General features: G+C 35.4%; 1 protein-coding gene across 5 annotated transcripts in view; it reads right to left on the reverse strand.

The window, feature by feature from the left end:
• The window catches only part of TMTC3 (transmembrane O-mannosyltransferase targeting cadherins 3), a 63,415-nt gene that overhangs the window by 11,999 nt on the left and 35,785 nt on the right, over positions 1–15,631 (reverse strand). For all 5 annotated transcript variants that reach the window (XM_060112842.1, XM_060112839.1, XM_060112838.1 and 2 more), the window contains 3 exons: positions 15,007–15,155; positions 6,518–6,638; positions 4,931–5,042 (listed from right to left, as the gene is read on the reverse strand). In XM_060112842.1, the coding sequence (XP_059968825.1) occupies positions 4,931–5,042; positions 6,518–6,638; positions 15,007–15,155 (382 nt within the window). The remainder of the gene's footprint in view (positions 1–4,930; positions 5,043–6,517; positions 6,639–15,006; positions 15,156–15,631) is intronic.

Raw genomic sequence — 15,631 nt, forward strand, 5'->3', positions numbered from 1 at the left:
TCCTAAGATCTTGCTAAATTATGTTTCAGGATGGCAATTGTGTGCACTGTACAAAAACTGTTAGATGCCATATGGGTTTAGTTAGAGAACTAGGGGACAGGATTGGGGGAAAGAGGTTGATTTCTTATTTTTAGACATATTGCTGAATCTCATGGGGGTCTCAGGAGGCGGTCAAGCCAAAAAAAAAAGAAGAAAAGAAGAAGAAAAAAGGCTTCCCAATACTGGCTGCAATTCAGAATATTTGTGTAGCTTTGAAACATTCAGATACCTTACCCTACCCAGCTCGATCAAAATAGAATCTTCAGGAACAGGATTGCAAAAATGTTTTAAAAAAGTTTCAGAGGCAATTCTGATGTAGAGCCAAGGTTGAAATACATTGCATTACCAAAAGCATATAGAGTTTTTGCTCTTATACAGCTCTTTAAAAAAAATTTTTTTTATTGAAGTATAGTTGAATTACAGCATTGTGTTAATTACTGCTGTACAGCAAAGTGACTCAGTTATACATATACACATTCTTTTTCCTATTCTTTTCCATTATGGTTTATCACAGGATATCGAATATAGTTCCCTGTGCTATATACAATAGGACCTTGTTTATCTAAGCTCTTTTATTTTTTAACATCAGATAAATCTATACCATTTACTACAGAGATCAGAAAGTTACCCAGAAAAAACTAAGGGTATATAGAACCTGAAAAAATTATTTATACAGTAAAAATTTAATCTAAGAAAAGAACAAACTGAAAGTTTAAGTAAATAAAAGTGAAATTATGTCAGATAAGTATTTAAAATGTTACTGAAAAGAGCCCCAACCAACCTTAGAAAAGAGGTTATCCATCAGGATGAAAGACAAGGCAAATTACTATCTACTAATCAGGTTCTAGAACTATGGCAAGGAGATACTGTCATCACTGAAGACTACAGACACTAGAGTAAGGCACCCTTGCTTTCTCAAAGAACAAAGATAGCAATTAGATAGCATTTAGCATCAAAAAAACTACACAACACAGCTAATAAAATGAAACAATTTTTAAGCAATTTTTAAAATAAGTTACAAAGTTTAAGATTCTAGGAGGAAACAGCATTATTGGTAAGGTAAATCTATATTAGAAAAAAAAAAGGTAAGAAAGCAGGCAAGATATAAAAATCAATTACATTTGAATGACTAAAAAGCTACAGAATTTCAAAAAACAATCTTGCTATTATGAGTGCCCTATCCAAACCAACAGCAGCCTGAATCTAGCAGTCTGTCTTTAATTCAATGTAAACGAGGACTGGCAAATATCAGGCAACTCTGTGCCTAATAATTCTTCAGCCACCAACAGTGAAGTTAAGTATTGTCACACTGATGGCCCAGGCATATGTGTTGCTTTCCAGTTATTTCCTATGCACAAATTTGTCAATTTATTTAAAAAGATAAATTTATAAATGTCTGGAAACTCCTGAAAACTCTAAAAATCATTTCTACCTTGATGGCATCAAAGTTGAACTACAAGTCCATGATTATTTTCGTTTCAAAGATTTGAAGTTAGATAAAAATGAAATCATTGATTTTAAGGCAAAAATAAACCTTGGAGAAATCCGGTGTTTCTCGAGAAAAACCTACCCTCGTCTTATAAAGGTGTTTATGGAAACTGTAATTCAATTTGCAAAAATTTTATCTTGTGAGTTGATTTTTAAAAAAAACTTGTAACCACCAAAACAAACAAACAAAAGACCGTAATCAACTGTTTGTCTAACATGACATTCATGTTGCCTGGTCAAAGACCATTGTATAGTTTATATTCTTATTCTGGCTAAGCAAGAAAAGCCTTCAGACTGAATGTCTTTTTTTTTTTAAGCTACTTTAAATGTTAAGAATCTCTGCTCTCTGTGATCCTATACCGTTCTAGGGTTTTAAGTACCATTTATATGCTTGTTACTTCAAATTTTTATCTCTAGTCCTGACCATTCCCCTTATCTCCAGACTTATAGTTCTATCTCCATCTGTATATCTAACAGGGACAAAAAAGACTCTTGATTTCCTTCCCTACATGTCGTTTTAGCTGTCAAATCTATCTATGAAGAACACAGCTGAAAAACACAGAATGAGCCAAGAAGTCTCTGAATGACAAATTCAATTTTTCCAAGATTATGTACTTTTTCATAATAAATTGTAATAAAATGATTTGCCTGTTTTCCTAGCCCACTGTTTATTAGAGACAGCAATTTTGAGAGTATGGTAGGTAAGTCATACTAACTAAAGGAGATAGGTTCAAGTAAGTATCTTAAAAACAGCCAAAAGTGACAACTGACGAGAGGAAAAATGATTTTAAACTAAACATCCACAATCACACCCACCCACCAACACGGTTTCATTTCGTCCTGACAACAAAACAATGAGATAGAAATTACTGTCCAAACTTAGAAATGGGAAAGATAAGGCTGAAGGGGCCTAATATCGTCTTCTAAGTCTCCAGGTCCCTGTGTGTCTGACATAAAGATGACTTTGCTTCTCTTTTTAAAAACTCCCAGAATGAACCTAAAAGGCTTCAGAAAGCAATGAATTGAAACTGCCACAGTTAGTGGCCACTGACTGTGTGTAAGACTATGCTAGATGATGCAGGGCCTATGAAGATGAATCAGATGTTCATGCTGCCCCTAGGAAGCTCCTCAGTTTAAATACATAGATATTTTAAATAAATAAATATTTTAAACGAACATTTAAATAACAAATATCACAGAAAAGATACAAAAGTTGTAAGGAGTCTTGAAGAGGAGAAATATTTGCTTCTAACTGGCAAGATAGGAGGGTTTTTTTGTTTTGTTTTGTTTAGAAAAGAAGCCATGTGAGATGGGTTGCAAAAGATCGGTAGGGTATGGCAGAAGGTGGATGGGAAGGAAAGGAGAAGGGAGGAAGAATTCCAGGCTCAAGGAAGAACACGAACAAATGCAAAGAGGTGAGGAAGCTCATGACACATACCCTAGATTTCAAGAAAAACTAAACTACATGAAGAGCCAGGAGAGATAAAATTGGAAAGGTAGCTAGACCATCAGTTATATATTTCTACAACATTCTCTAACTGGAATATGGCTTTGCCTTGGGGACACTGGCAGCTTTTCCAAGTGGTAACTGTGGTCTTTTTCTTATCTCTTGCAACACTGGGCCTGGAGTTAGGTGTCCTCCTTGATCCTTACCACTTCCGGACCACTGTAATTCCTTAAAATCACTCATCTCTGAATTTCAGATCATTAAACTCTATTATCATCCACTACCCTCCTTATTGCAGTCACCAATCTCATATATAGCTCCTGGTTCCTTGCTGTTCTCTCCAACATCACACAGTTGTCAAAATTCTCAGTAATTTCAAAATCTATATAGATGTATCTTCCAATAGTTGCCTTGATATCCTTTCTTCCAATAATTTTTACCTCCATTCTCCTTTAACTAGTCAGTTCAACGGCCACAGTCATATCTAGTCGAAATACAGGGGGCACTGCCCACTACTGCCCACCCCTCCGAGTATATTTAGAAATGTGTGTGTGGGGAAGTACTTTTGGGTCATCATACTGAATGGAAAGTAATGATTGTACTTGGTAGGTGGTGGCCACGTTTGGTTCATATCCTGGAACACTGATAACTAAAAATGCTCTAGCTAGACCCTACTCAGACACCAACAATTTTTCAGATCTATAAATGACTGATCTGATCACCTTTTCCTCTTCTTTCATCCTCTCTCACATCTCTTCATAACCAGCTTAGGTGTGTCTCAATACTCCCTTATCCCTTTGTTTAGTAATACATATCTGACAAAATTCTAATCCTGTTTAACCAAATTCTCCATGCCTGTACCACTGCACTTATAAAGTAGTGGGAGAAAACTTTTAACCACATCAACTGGTTTAATTGTAATTAAGTATTGCTAACCTCAAGTAGGGTGTTAGAGCTGCTTGACAATCATACCATATTTTCCTACTCTATACATTTTCCTAGATCTTTGTTTCTCAACACGTGATTCATGGGCTAAGTATCACTTAGGAACTTACTAGAAATGCAGAAATTCAAGCCCTACTCTAAATCTCTATATATCAGAACATGAACCATATGATCTCCAGGTGATTTACAGGTACATTAAAGTTTGTGAAGCTATGTCCTAGATGATTACTTCAGACCCTCTCCTGGTCTTAGATTTCCAGCACTTCCTCTCCATTCCCCACACTCTACTATTGATTTTACTTTCTGTTTCACTGAGAAAACAGAAGTAAACAAAGGACAACTTCCAGAAGCTATTCATCTATTATTCACCTGCCTATATCATGTCTCTACACTCTGCTTTCCCTGCTACCACAGGTTAACTATTGGTTCAGTTGACTGAATGAAATCCTCACCCTGAGCACTAGATCCTATTTATCTATTCTCATCTGTTCAAGGACATTGACCCAGTACTTCGGTTCCCCACCTTGAATTATTATTTTTCCCAGCTTCAATGGATTAGTCACACACATGCTTTGTTTCTCTCACCTTAAAACAAAACCCCCCAAATTCCCAAAAAACAAAAAAACCCATCATCCTACTACCCTCTCTTGACCCCATACTCAGCACCAACATTTCTTATCAACACCCTTTAAAAGAGTTAATATCAACTCCAATTATTCTTCTCCCACTCTCTTAAACTCACTACTATCAAGCTTTTGCAACTATCCCTTCACCAAAATTGCTCATCAATGTCACCCAACAACTCTGTTTAAAAAAGACTCCTTAAACATCTGATATAAATAGCTCTAACATATAATCCAATTCAAAAATAAGCTAGCACCAAACACTGTATCGTTCCAGTCAGTTGGAATAAAGCTTGAAAATAAACACTACTTATTTTCCACAAATATAATCATGTTTTTAAAAAGAAAATAAACTACCACAATAGCTTTATTAGTTAATAATGCTTACCTGGCTGAACATGGGTAGCCTGTAAGAAGTACTTCAAAGCTCTCTCAAAGTTCTTTTCATTTTCCAGAGCATGACCCACATTATTCCATAATTTGGCATTATTTTTATTTACCTTAAATATGGAAGTACAGATAGAAATTAGTTAAATTTAAAAAAAATGAGTCTAATTAACACAGATTTTGTTTGGTATACTATTAGGAATGGACTACTCCACAGAAATGTCCATGAACAGATGAAGTGGATAAAAAGGTACAAACTTCTAGCTTTAAGATAAGTAAGGTCTGAGGATGTAATGTACAGCATGGTGACTATAGTTAACAATACTGTAACTATATGAGGTTATGGATGTTAACTTATTCTGGTAGTCATTTTATATATATACACACGCACACACATGCATATAATCATTATATTGTACACCTTAAAGACAAAGTTATATGTTAATCGTATCTCAATAAAACTGGAAAATAATCATTCCGATTTCTCCCGGAAAAAAAAATGTGTATATATATGTATGTGTGCATGTATACATACAACTCCAATTAACATGGATATCTGTTTGGTATATTCTTAGGAATGGAGTGTTCCATGGAGATAAGGAAGAAGTCAAAAGAACACTGCTTCATGAAGTTTACCCTCTCCTCCCTTTCAATATTAAAATACTAAAACCACAGTTTATCTACTTTACATATTAAAATTTTACTAAAACTTTTATTTCATCAAAACATAGAACTGTTTGAAAATTCCTGCTCTATTATTTATGTTCTTTTGGGAAAGACAGAATTTGAACAAGTGAATATGTTTAAACACTGCACTGATGACTTATTTTGAGGTTCGACATAAAGCTATTTACGTAGTCTACTATGGTAATGGGAACCCTGGTGAGTACAGAAACAGCCAAAAGGAAGTTAAGAATTTGGAGATTTGAAGAGAGGGAGCATCTGAAAAAAAATCACTGCTTATAACTTTTGCAGAAAACAAATTTTGTGACTTATTCTCATTTACGCTGTCCATTCTATAAAAATGCAGTATCACTCCTTTCTGTCAGTTCCTATCTTTCCTACAGTATTATAACCATTGGTTATTCTCCATATGGAAGGGCACCATTTTTTGCCATGTATTTTATTTCATTCAATCTAAGATGCCATCAATTATAAGGCTCACCATTATTTTATGTACCATAAGAAAGAGAAAAGGTCACTAATTAATTGTAAAATGCCTTTTACTGTAAGATTTATTCTGATTTCAGAGACGTTAAAAGGTAAAAATAAATAAATAAATAAATAAAAAGGTACACCTTAAGAACCAATGAAACAAAGCATTCATATTCAAACATTTTATCATTTGAGTGTCTAACAATGGTATAGCATTTGTACAATTATTCAAATATACTCTAGACATACACCTAAGTACTAGTCAGGGTACTAGTTATGGTATATATTATACAAAGAACAAATTCTTTTGGTTAATTTTTTGGTGAAGTACTTAACATTGACAGTTAATTGCCTAGTTAAAAGTAAAGTTAAAACACTGTATCAGGGATGGCTATGAGAAATAATTGATGACATATTCTGAATAATACTTTACCTTCAAGGCTGACATAAACAGCGTATATTCAGACTCCCAATCCCAATTTCTATGAAGTGTTTTTAAGGCATGAGTGAGTATCACCATAGACAGACAAACCCAGGATAACTTTTTTAATACACTATTTAAGAAAAAAAAAGCAGAACAAAAAAAACATTGTCTATATAACCAAAACAGAGGTAAGAAATATGCTAAATATCTCTAAACATAATATCTGAATTTATTCTGAAGATTAGGGATTGTTCTAATAATCATACAACTTGGAGAGGGAACAACACTGAAAAAATTAAATATTATGAACACATACACTTATACTTCACTCTTCAATTACATTAAATATTTCAATATTTGCCTTTATTTCAAAAGTTTTGTTTAGATTTAATGACAAAAAATTGATAAAACCAATTTTCAATTGTGAATTTTTATATTTAGAGTTCTTTTGTACCATTTACCTATAACTTGAATATTCTTAGTAGTGTTTATAAAGGGTCAATCTTATCCCTGGCTATATTTAAAAACATTATTGTTTTACAATAAACACCACAGATTATCATGGTATTCTTGAAGAATTTTACATTTTAAAGCTAGAATTATTTATTAAAAGTCATAGTAAAATTAACTCTATAAAATAGATGTAAATTACTTATATAGCTATGGTTAATCACTTGGGACTGAATTTCTCATTTAAAAATGATGGTTATGGAGAGATCAGTTCAAGATGGCAGAGTAGAAGGATGTGCTCTCACCCCCTCTTGTGAGAGCACTGGAATCACAACTGACTGCTGAACAATCACCGACAAGAAGACACTGGAGCTCACCAAAAAAGATACCCCACATCCAAAGACAAAGGAGAAGCCAATGAGACAGTAGGAGGGGCGCAATCACAATAAAATCAAATCCCATAACTGCTGGGTGGGTGACTCACAGACTGGAGAACACTTATACCACAGAAGTCCACCCACTGGAGAGAAGGTTCTAAGCCCCACGTCAGGCTTCCCAACCTGGGGGTCCAGCAACGGAAGAGGAATTCCTAGAGCATCAGACTTTGAAGGCTAGCGGGATTTGACTGCAGGACTTCGACAGGACTTGAGAAAACAGAGACTCTACTCCTGGAGGGCACACACAAAGTAGTGTGCACACTGGGACCCAGGGGAAGTAGCAGTGACCCCATAGGAGACTGAACCAGGCCTATCTGCTAGTGTTGGAGGGTCTCCTGCAGAGGCAGGGTGTGGCTGTGGCTCACCGTGAAGACAAGGACACTGGCAGTGGAAGTTCTGGGAAGTACTCCTTAGCGTGAGCCCTCCCAGAGTCTGCCATTAGTCCCACCAAAGAGCTGGGTAGGCTCCAGTGTTGGATGGTCTCAGGCCAAACAATCAACAGGGAGGGAACCCAGCCTCACCCATCAGTAGAGAAGCAGATTAAAGTTTTACTGAGCTCTACCCATCACCAGTCCCTCCCATCAGGAAACTTGCAAGGCCTCTTAGACAGCCTCATCCACGAGAAGCAAGAAAAACTACAACCCTGCAGCCTGTGGAACAAAAACCACATTCACAGAAAGATAGACAAGATGAAAAGGCAGAGGGCTATGTACCAGATGAAGGAACAAGCTAAAACCCCAGAAAAACAACTACATGAAGTGGAGATAGGCAACCTTCCAGAAAAAGAATTCAGAATAATGGTAGTGAAGATGATCCAGGACCCCGGAAAAAGAATGTAGGCAAAGATCGAGAAGATGGAAGAAATATTTAACAAAGACCTAGAAGAATTAAAGAGCAAACAAACAGAGATAAACAATACAATAACTGAAATGAAAAATACAGTAGAAGGAATCAACAGCAGAATAACTGAGGCAGAAGAACAGATGAGTGACCTGGAAGACAGAATGGTGGAATTCACTGCTGTGGAACAGAATAAAGAAAAAAGAATGAAAAGAAATGAAGACAGCCTAAGAGACCTCTGGGACAACATTAAACGCAACAACATTTGCATTATAGGGGTCCCAGAAGGAGAAGAGAGAGAGAAGGGACCCGAGAAAATATCTGAAGAGATTATAGTCGAAAACTTCCCTAACAAGGGAAAGGAAATAGCTACCCAAGTCCAGGAAGCGCAGAGAGTCTCATACAGGATAAACCCAAGGAGACACAAGACGAGACACACAGTAATCAAACTGGCAAAAATTAAAGACAAAGAAAAATTACTGAAAGCAGGAAGGGAAAAAAGACAAATAACATACAAGGGAACTCCCATAAGTTTAACAGTTGATTTCTGAGCAGAAATTCTACAAGCCACAAGGGAGTGGCATGATATACTTAAAGTGATGAAAGGGAAGAAACTACAACCAAGATTACTCTACCCGGCAAGGATCTCATTCATATTCGATGGAGAAATCAAAAGCTTTACAGACAAGCAAGAGCTAAGAGAACTCAGCACCACCAAACCAGTTCTACAACAAAAGCTAAAGGAACTTCTCTAAGTGGGAAACACAAGAGAAGAGAAGGACCAACAAAAACAAACCCCCCAAAATTAAGAAAATGGTAAAAGGAACACACATATCGATAATTATCTTAAACATGAATGGATTAAATGCTCCAACCAAAAGAAACAGGCTTGCTGAATGGATACAAAAACAAGGCCCATATATATGCCATCTACAAGAGACCCACCTCAGACCTAGGGACACATACAGACTGAAAGTGAGGGGATGGAGAAAGATATTCCATGTAAATGGATATCAAAAGAAAGCTGGAGTAGCAATACTCTTATCAGAGAAAATAGACTTTAAAATAAAGAATGTTACAAGAGGCAAGGAAGGACACCACATAATGATCAAGGAACAAATCCAAGAAGATATAACAATTAGAAATATATATGCACCCAACATAGGAGCACCTCAATACATAAGACAATTGCTAACAGCTATAAAAGAGGAAATTGACAGTAACACAATAATAGTGCGGGACTTTAACACCTCACTTACACCAATGGACAGAACATCCAAACAGAAAATTAATAAGGAAACACAAGCTTTAAGTGACACAGCTGATCAGATAGATTTAAATAATATTTATAGGATATTCCATCCAAAAACAGCAGGTTACACATTCTTCCCAAGTGGGCATGGAACATTCTGCAGGATACATCACATCTCGGGTCACAAATCAAGCCTCAGTAAATTTAAGAAAACTGAAACCATACCAAGCATCTTTTCTGACCACAACTTTATGAGATTAGAAATGAATTACAGGGAAAAAAACGTAAAAAACACAAACACATGGAGGCTAAACAATACGTTACTAAATAACCAAGAGATCACTGAAGAAATCAAAGAGGAAATCATAAAATACTTAGAGACAAATGACAATGAAAACACAACGATCCAAAACCTATGGAATGCAGCAAAAGTAGTTCTAAGAGGTTTATAGCTATATATATATATAGTTTATAGTTCTAAGAAGTTTATAGCTATACAAGCCTACCTCAAGGAACAAGAAAAATCTCAAATAAACAATCTAAACTTACACCTAAAGGAACTAGAGAAAGAAGAACAAACAAAACCCAAAGTTGGTAGAAGGAAAGAAATCATAAAGACCAGAGCAGAAATAAATGAAATAGAAACAAAGAAAACAATGGCAAAGATCAATAAAACTAAAAGCTGGTTCTTTGAGAAGATAAACAAAACTGATAAACCATTAGCCAGACTCATCAAGAAAAGGAGGGAGAGGACTCAAATCAATAAAATTAGAAATGAAAAAGGAGAAGTTATAACAGACACCACAGAAATACAAAGCATCCTAAGAGACTACTACAAGCAACTCTATGCCAATAAAATGGACAACCTGGAAGAAATGGAAAAATTCTTAGAAAGGTATAACCTTCCAAGACTGAACCAGTAAGAAATAGAAAATATGAACAGACCAATCACAAGTAACAAAATTGAAATTGTGATTAAAAATCTTCCAACAAACAGAAGTCCAGGACCAGATGGCTTCACAGGTGAATTCTATCAAACATTTAGAGAAGAGCTAACACCTAACCTTCTCAAACTCTTCCAAAAAATTGCAGAGGAAGGAACACCACCAAACTCATTCTATGAGGCCACCATCACCCTGACACCAAAACCAAAGATACTACAAAAAAAGAAAATTACAGGCCAATATCACTGATGAATATAGATGCAAAAACCCTCAACAAAATACTAGCAAACAAAATCCAATAACACATTAAAAGGATTATACACCATGATCAAGTGGGATTTATCCCAGGGATGCAAGGATCTTTCAATATATGCAAATCAATCAATGTGATACACCATATTAACAAACTGAAGAAGAAAAACCATATGATCATCTCAATAGATGCAGAAAAAACATTTGACAAAATTCAACACCCTATTTATGATAAAAACTCTCCAGAAAGTGGGCACAGAGGGAACCTACCTCAACATCATAAAGGCCATATACCACAAACCCACAGCAAACATCATTCTCAGTGGTGAAAAACCGAAAGCATTTCCTGCAAGATCAGGAACAAGACAAGGATGTCCCCTCTCACCACTATATTCAACATAGTTTTGGAAGTCCTAGCTATGGCAATCAGAGAAGAAAAAGAAATAAAAGGAATCCAAATTGGAAAAGAAGAAAACTGTCACTGTTTGCAGATGACATGCTACTATACATAGAGAATCCTAAAGATGCCACCAGAAAACTACTAGAGCTAATCAATGAATTTGGTAAAGTTGCAGGATACAAAATTAACGCACAGAAATCTCTTGTATTCTAATACACTAATGATGAAAAATCTGAAAGAGAAATTAAGGAAACACTCCCATTTACCACTGCAACAAAAAGAATACAATACCTAGGAATAAACCTACCTAGGGAGACAAAAGACTCGTATGCAGAGGACTATAAGACACTGATGAAAGAAATTAAAGACGATACCAACAGTTTGAGAGATATACCATGTTCTTGGATTGGAAGAATCAATATTTTGAAAATGACTATACTATCCAAAGCGTTCTACAGATTCAATGCAATCCCTATCAAATTAAATGGCATTTTTTACAGAACTAGAATAAAAAAATCTTAAAATTTATATGGAGACACAAAAGACCCCAAATAGCCACAGCAGTCTTGAGGGAAAAAAACAGAGCTGGAGGAATCTGACTCCCTGACTTCAGACTATACTACAAAGCTACAGTAATCAAGACAATATGGTACTGTCACAAAAACAGAAATATAGATCAATGGAACAGGATAGAAAGCCCAGAGATAAACCCACGCACCTAGGGTCAACTAATCTATGACAAAGGATGCAAGAATATACAATGGAGAAAAGACAGTGTCTTCAATAAGTGGTGTTTGGAAAACTGGACAGCTACATGTAAAAGTGTGAAGTTAGAACACTCCCTAACACCATACACAAAAATAAACTCAAAATGGATTAGAGACCTAAATGTAAGAGCAGACACTATAAAACTCTTACAGGAAAACATAGGAAGAACACTCTTTGTCATAAATCACAGCAAGATCTTTTTTGATCCACCTCCTAGAGTAATGGCAACAAAAACAAAAATAAACAAATGGGACCTAATGAAACTTCAAAGCTTTTGCACAGCAAAGGAAACCATAAACAAGACAAAAAGACAACCCTCAGAATGGGAGAAAATATTTGCAAATGAATCAATGGACAAAGGATTAATCTCCAAAATATATAAACAGTTCATGCAGCTCAACATTAAAAAACCTAACAACCCAATCCAAAAATGGGCAGAAGACCTAAATAGACATTTCTCCATAGAAGACATACAGATGGCCAAGAAGCACATGAAAAGCTGCTCAACATCACAAAATATTAGAGAAATGCAAATCAAAACTACAATGAGCTATCACCTCACACCAGTTAGAATGGGCATCATCAGAAAATCTACAAACAACAAATGCTGGAGAGGGTGTGGAGAAAAGGGAACCCTCTTGCACTGTTGGTGGGAATGTAAATTGCTACAGCCACTATGGAGAACAGTATGGAGGTTCCTTAAAAAACTAAAAATAGAACTATCAGACGACCCAGCAATCCCACTACTGGGCATATACCCTGAGAAAACCATAATTCAACAAGAGATATGTATCAAAATGTTCACTGCAGCTCTATTTACAATAGCCAGGACATGGAAGCAACCTAAGTGTCCATCAACAGATGAACTGATAAAGAATATGTGGCACATACATACAATGGAATATTACTCAGCCATAAAAAGAAACAAAATTGAGTTATTTGTAGTGAGGTGGATGGACCTAGAGTCTGTTATACAGAGTGAAGCAAGTCAGAAAGAGAAAAACAAATACCATATGCTAACACATATATATGGAATCTAAGAAAAAGAAAATGGTCATGAAGAACCTAGTGGCAAGACAGGAAGAAAGACACAGACCTACTAGAGAATGGACTTGAGGATATGGGGAAGGGGAAGGGTAAGCTGTGACAAAGTGAGAGAGTGGCATGGATATATATACAGTACCAAATGTAAAACAGATAGGTAGTGGCATAGCACAGGGAGATAAGCTCGGTGCTTTGTGACCACCTAGAGGGGTGGGATAGGGAGGGTGGGAGGGAGGGAGACGCAAGAGGGAAGAGATATGGGAACATATGTATAGGTGTAACTGATTCACTTTGTTATAAAGCAGAAACTAACACATGACTGTGAAGCAATTATACTCCAATAAAGATGTTAAAAAAACTGAAAAATGATTAATTTAACTACTGTATATTAAATTTGCATTAAAACAAAACAAAACAAAAGACACATGCACCCCAATTTTAACTGCAGCACTATTTACAATAGCTAGGTCATGGAAGCAACCTAAATGCCCATTGACAGATGAATGGATAAAGAAGAGGTGGTATATATATACAATGTAATATTACTCAGCCATAAAAAGGAACGAAATTGGGTCATTTGTAGAGACATGCATGAATCTAGAGACTGTCATACAGAGTGAGGTAAGTCAGAAAGAGAAAAACAAATATCGTATATTAACGCATATATGTGGAACCTAGAAAAATGGTACAGATGAACTGGTTTGCAGGGCAGAAACTGAGACACAGATGTAGAGAACAAACGTATGGAAACCAACAGCGGGTAAACGGTGGGGAGTGGGGATGGGGGATGGGGTGTTATGAATTGGGAGATTGGGATTGACATATATATATATACACTAATATCTATAAAGTGGATAACTAATAAGAACCTGCTGTATAATAAAATAAAATTCAAAAAAAATTAAAAAAATTAAAAAGATGGTTATAATTCAATAATCCCAATGATCTTATTTAGTATTAATAGTATTAATGTTCTCTGAGTCTGTGCTTTTTGTCTCAGTAACAGAGTTCAACTTCTTTCATTTTGATAGATCCACTTAACCAGGATAATAGTGCGTGGATCAGAAGGAACATGGACATTGGAAGTAGTCAGGTGTAAATCTGAATCAAGACTCTGCTGTTGACTAGCTGTGTGGTCTTGTGTAATTCAGGTAACTTGCATGAGCTTCAATTTTCAAATGTGCAAAATGGAGTTAAGTCAAAATTAAATGAGAAAAATCTAAAGAGTGTATCCTGGAGCTGGTACATGACAGGCACTCCAAAATTGGTAGTGAGTATAACTGGATATATGGATAAAAGCTAAGAGAAAAGGTTTCGTAGATGGCATTGAAAATTGTAATCATGGATGAGATCACCCAGGGAGAACATGCAATGTGAGGAGAATGGCTATTAGTAAAACTCTGAGAAATAAAAAATATTTAAAGAGCAGGTGCAGCAGGGAGAATCTGAAAACTGAGCAGAAATGAACAAATGTGGAAGAGAATCAGGACAGAGACTTTTTATAGATGCCAGGGAAATAAAATTTAAATAAAAGCATTAACTGGATTTAGCTATGAGAGGCAATTTGTTACATGTTAGTAAAGTGACGTAGAGAGAAGTCAGAATTCTGTGGGTTGAAGGGTGAATGGAAAGTAAGAAAAAGGAGATAGTGACTGTTCTGTTCCTTAACTATTGGTTTAAGGCAATTAGGACATGGTGGTTACAATGAAGCAAGAAATTACAGATTGCCTTCTATATGCATTTTACATATATTAACCCGATATAACTCACTTAAGGAAGAAGACTGTTATCTTAGTTCACTGCATATGGAAGTAGCAATGATCACCTGAAACTTTAGTCTCAATAATATTCTATTTTGCATTTGGGTCTGACTGAAAGTTTGTTATGTCTCAGGCTGTAAAATAAAATTATATAAATATGAGGAAGACCATAGGATAAGGTAGGGGTTACGTAGCTTTCCTAACCTGAATTACAGACAATGAGGAGACTGTCAATGTGAAAAACAAGAAGGTATAAAACATGACATAAAAACTAAACATTTTAAATACTTAAATGTATCATATTGAATTCTATAGTTAATAAGCATTAAATGCACTAACATTTTAATTCACCTTTTGTTTGATATTTTCTGCCATCCATGGGCTACCAAAATACAGAACCCCATGCTAGGAACATATAATACTCTCTCAGCAACAACAAATCCAACTGGGAAAAAAAGGTTTGATGCAGGAATAAATGGTAATGCCATTAAACAAAGTGCCTACAAAGAAAAACAAGACATTTTATTAAATTAAAAAATATATGCACATAAACAGTCAAATCCAAATATTTTTTCATTTAATTTGGATAATGTACTGGTGGACCATTTTTAATAATACTATAATGGATACTGATTTAAACATAAAGAAGGACGCTTAAGGATGGTAACAACAAACATGAGGAGGTATGTCAGCAAGGTGGAATGAAGTCTTCTTGAATGCTAGAACTTATACCTAAGGCTCATTCAATTATCAATAAATAAAAAATATTTTTTGAAAGTATATCTAAAATAAAAAAACAGTAATTTTTATATATCTAACTTATGTGCTTGTGGTAAAAATAAACTGAGAGGAAAATATATTAGGTTTTAATAAAATAAAACGACAAATTGTAGGTTGATAAAATAGCCAAACACATCAGTTTTTATTATTTTACTACCATCTGTAATACTGGAAATTGATAAGGTACATTTCAGAC

The sequence above is a fragment of the Mesoplodon densirostris genome, chromosome 11 (genome assembly GCF_025265405.1).
Source record: "Mesoplodon densirostris isolate mMesDen1 chromosome 11, mMesDen1 primary haplotype, whole genome shotgun sequence".
NCBI classification, from domain to species: Eukaryota; Metazoa; Chordata; class Mammalia; order Artiodactyla; family Ziphiidae; genus Mesoplodon; species Mesoplodon densirostris.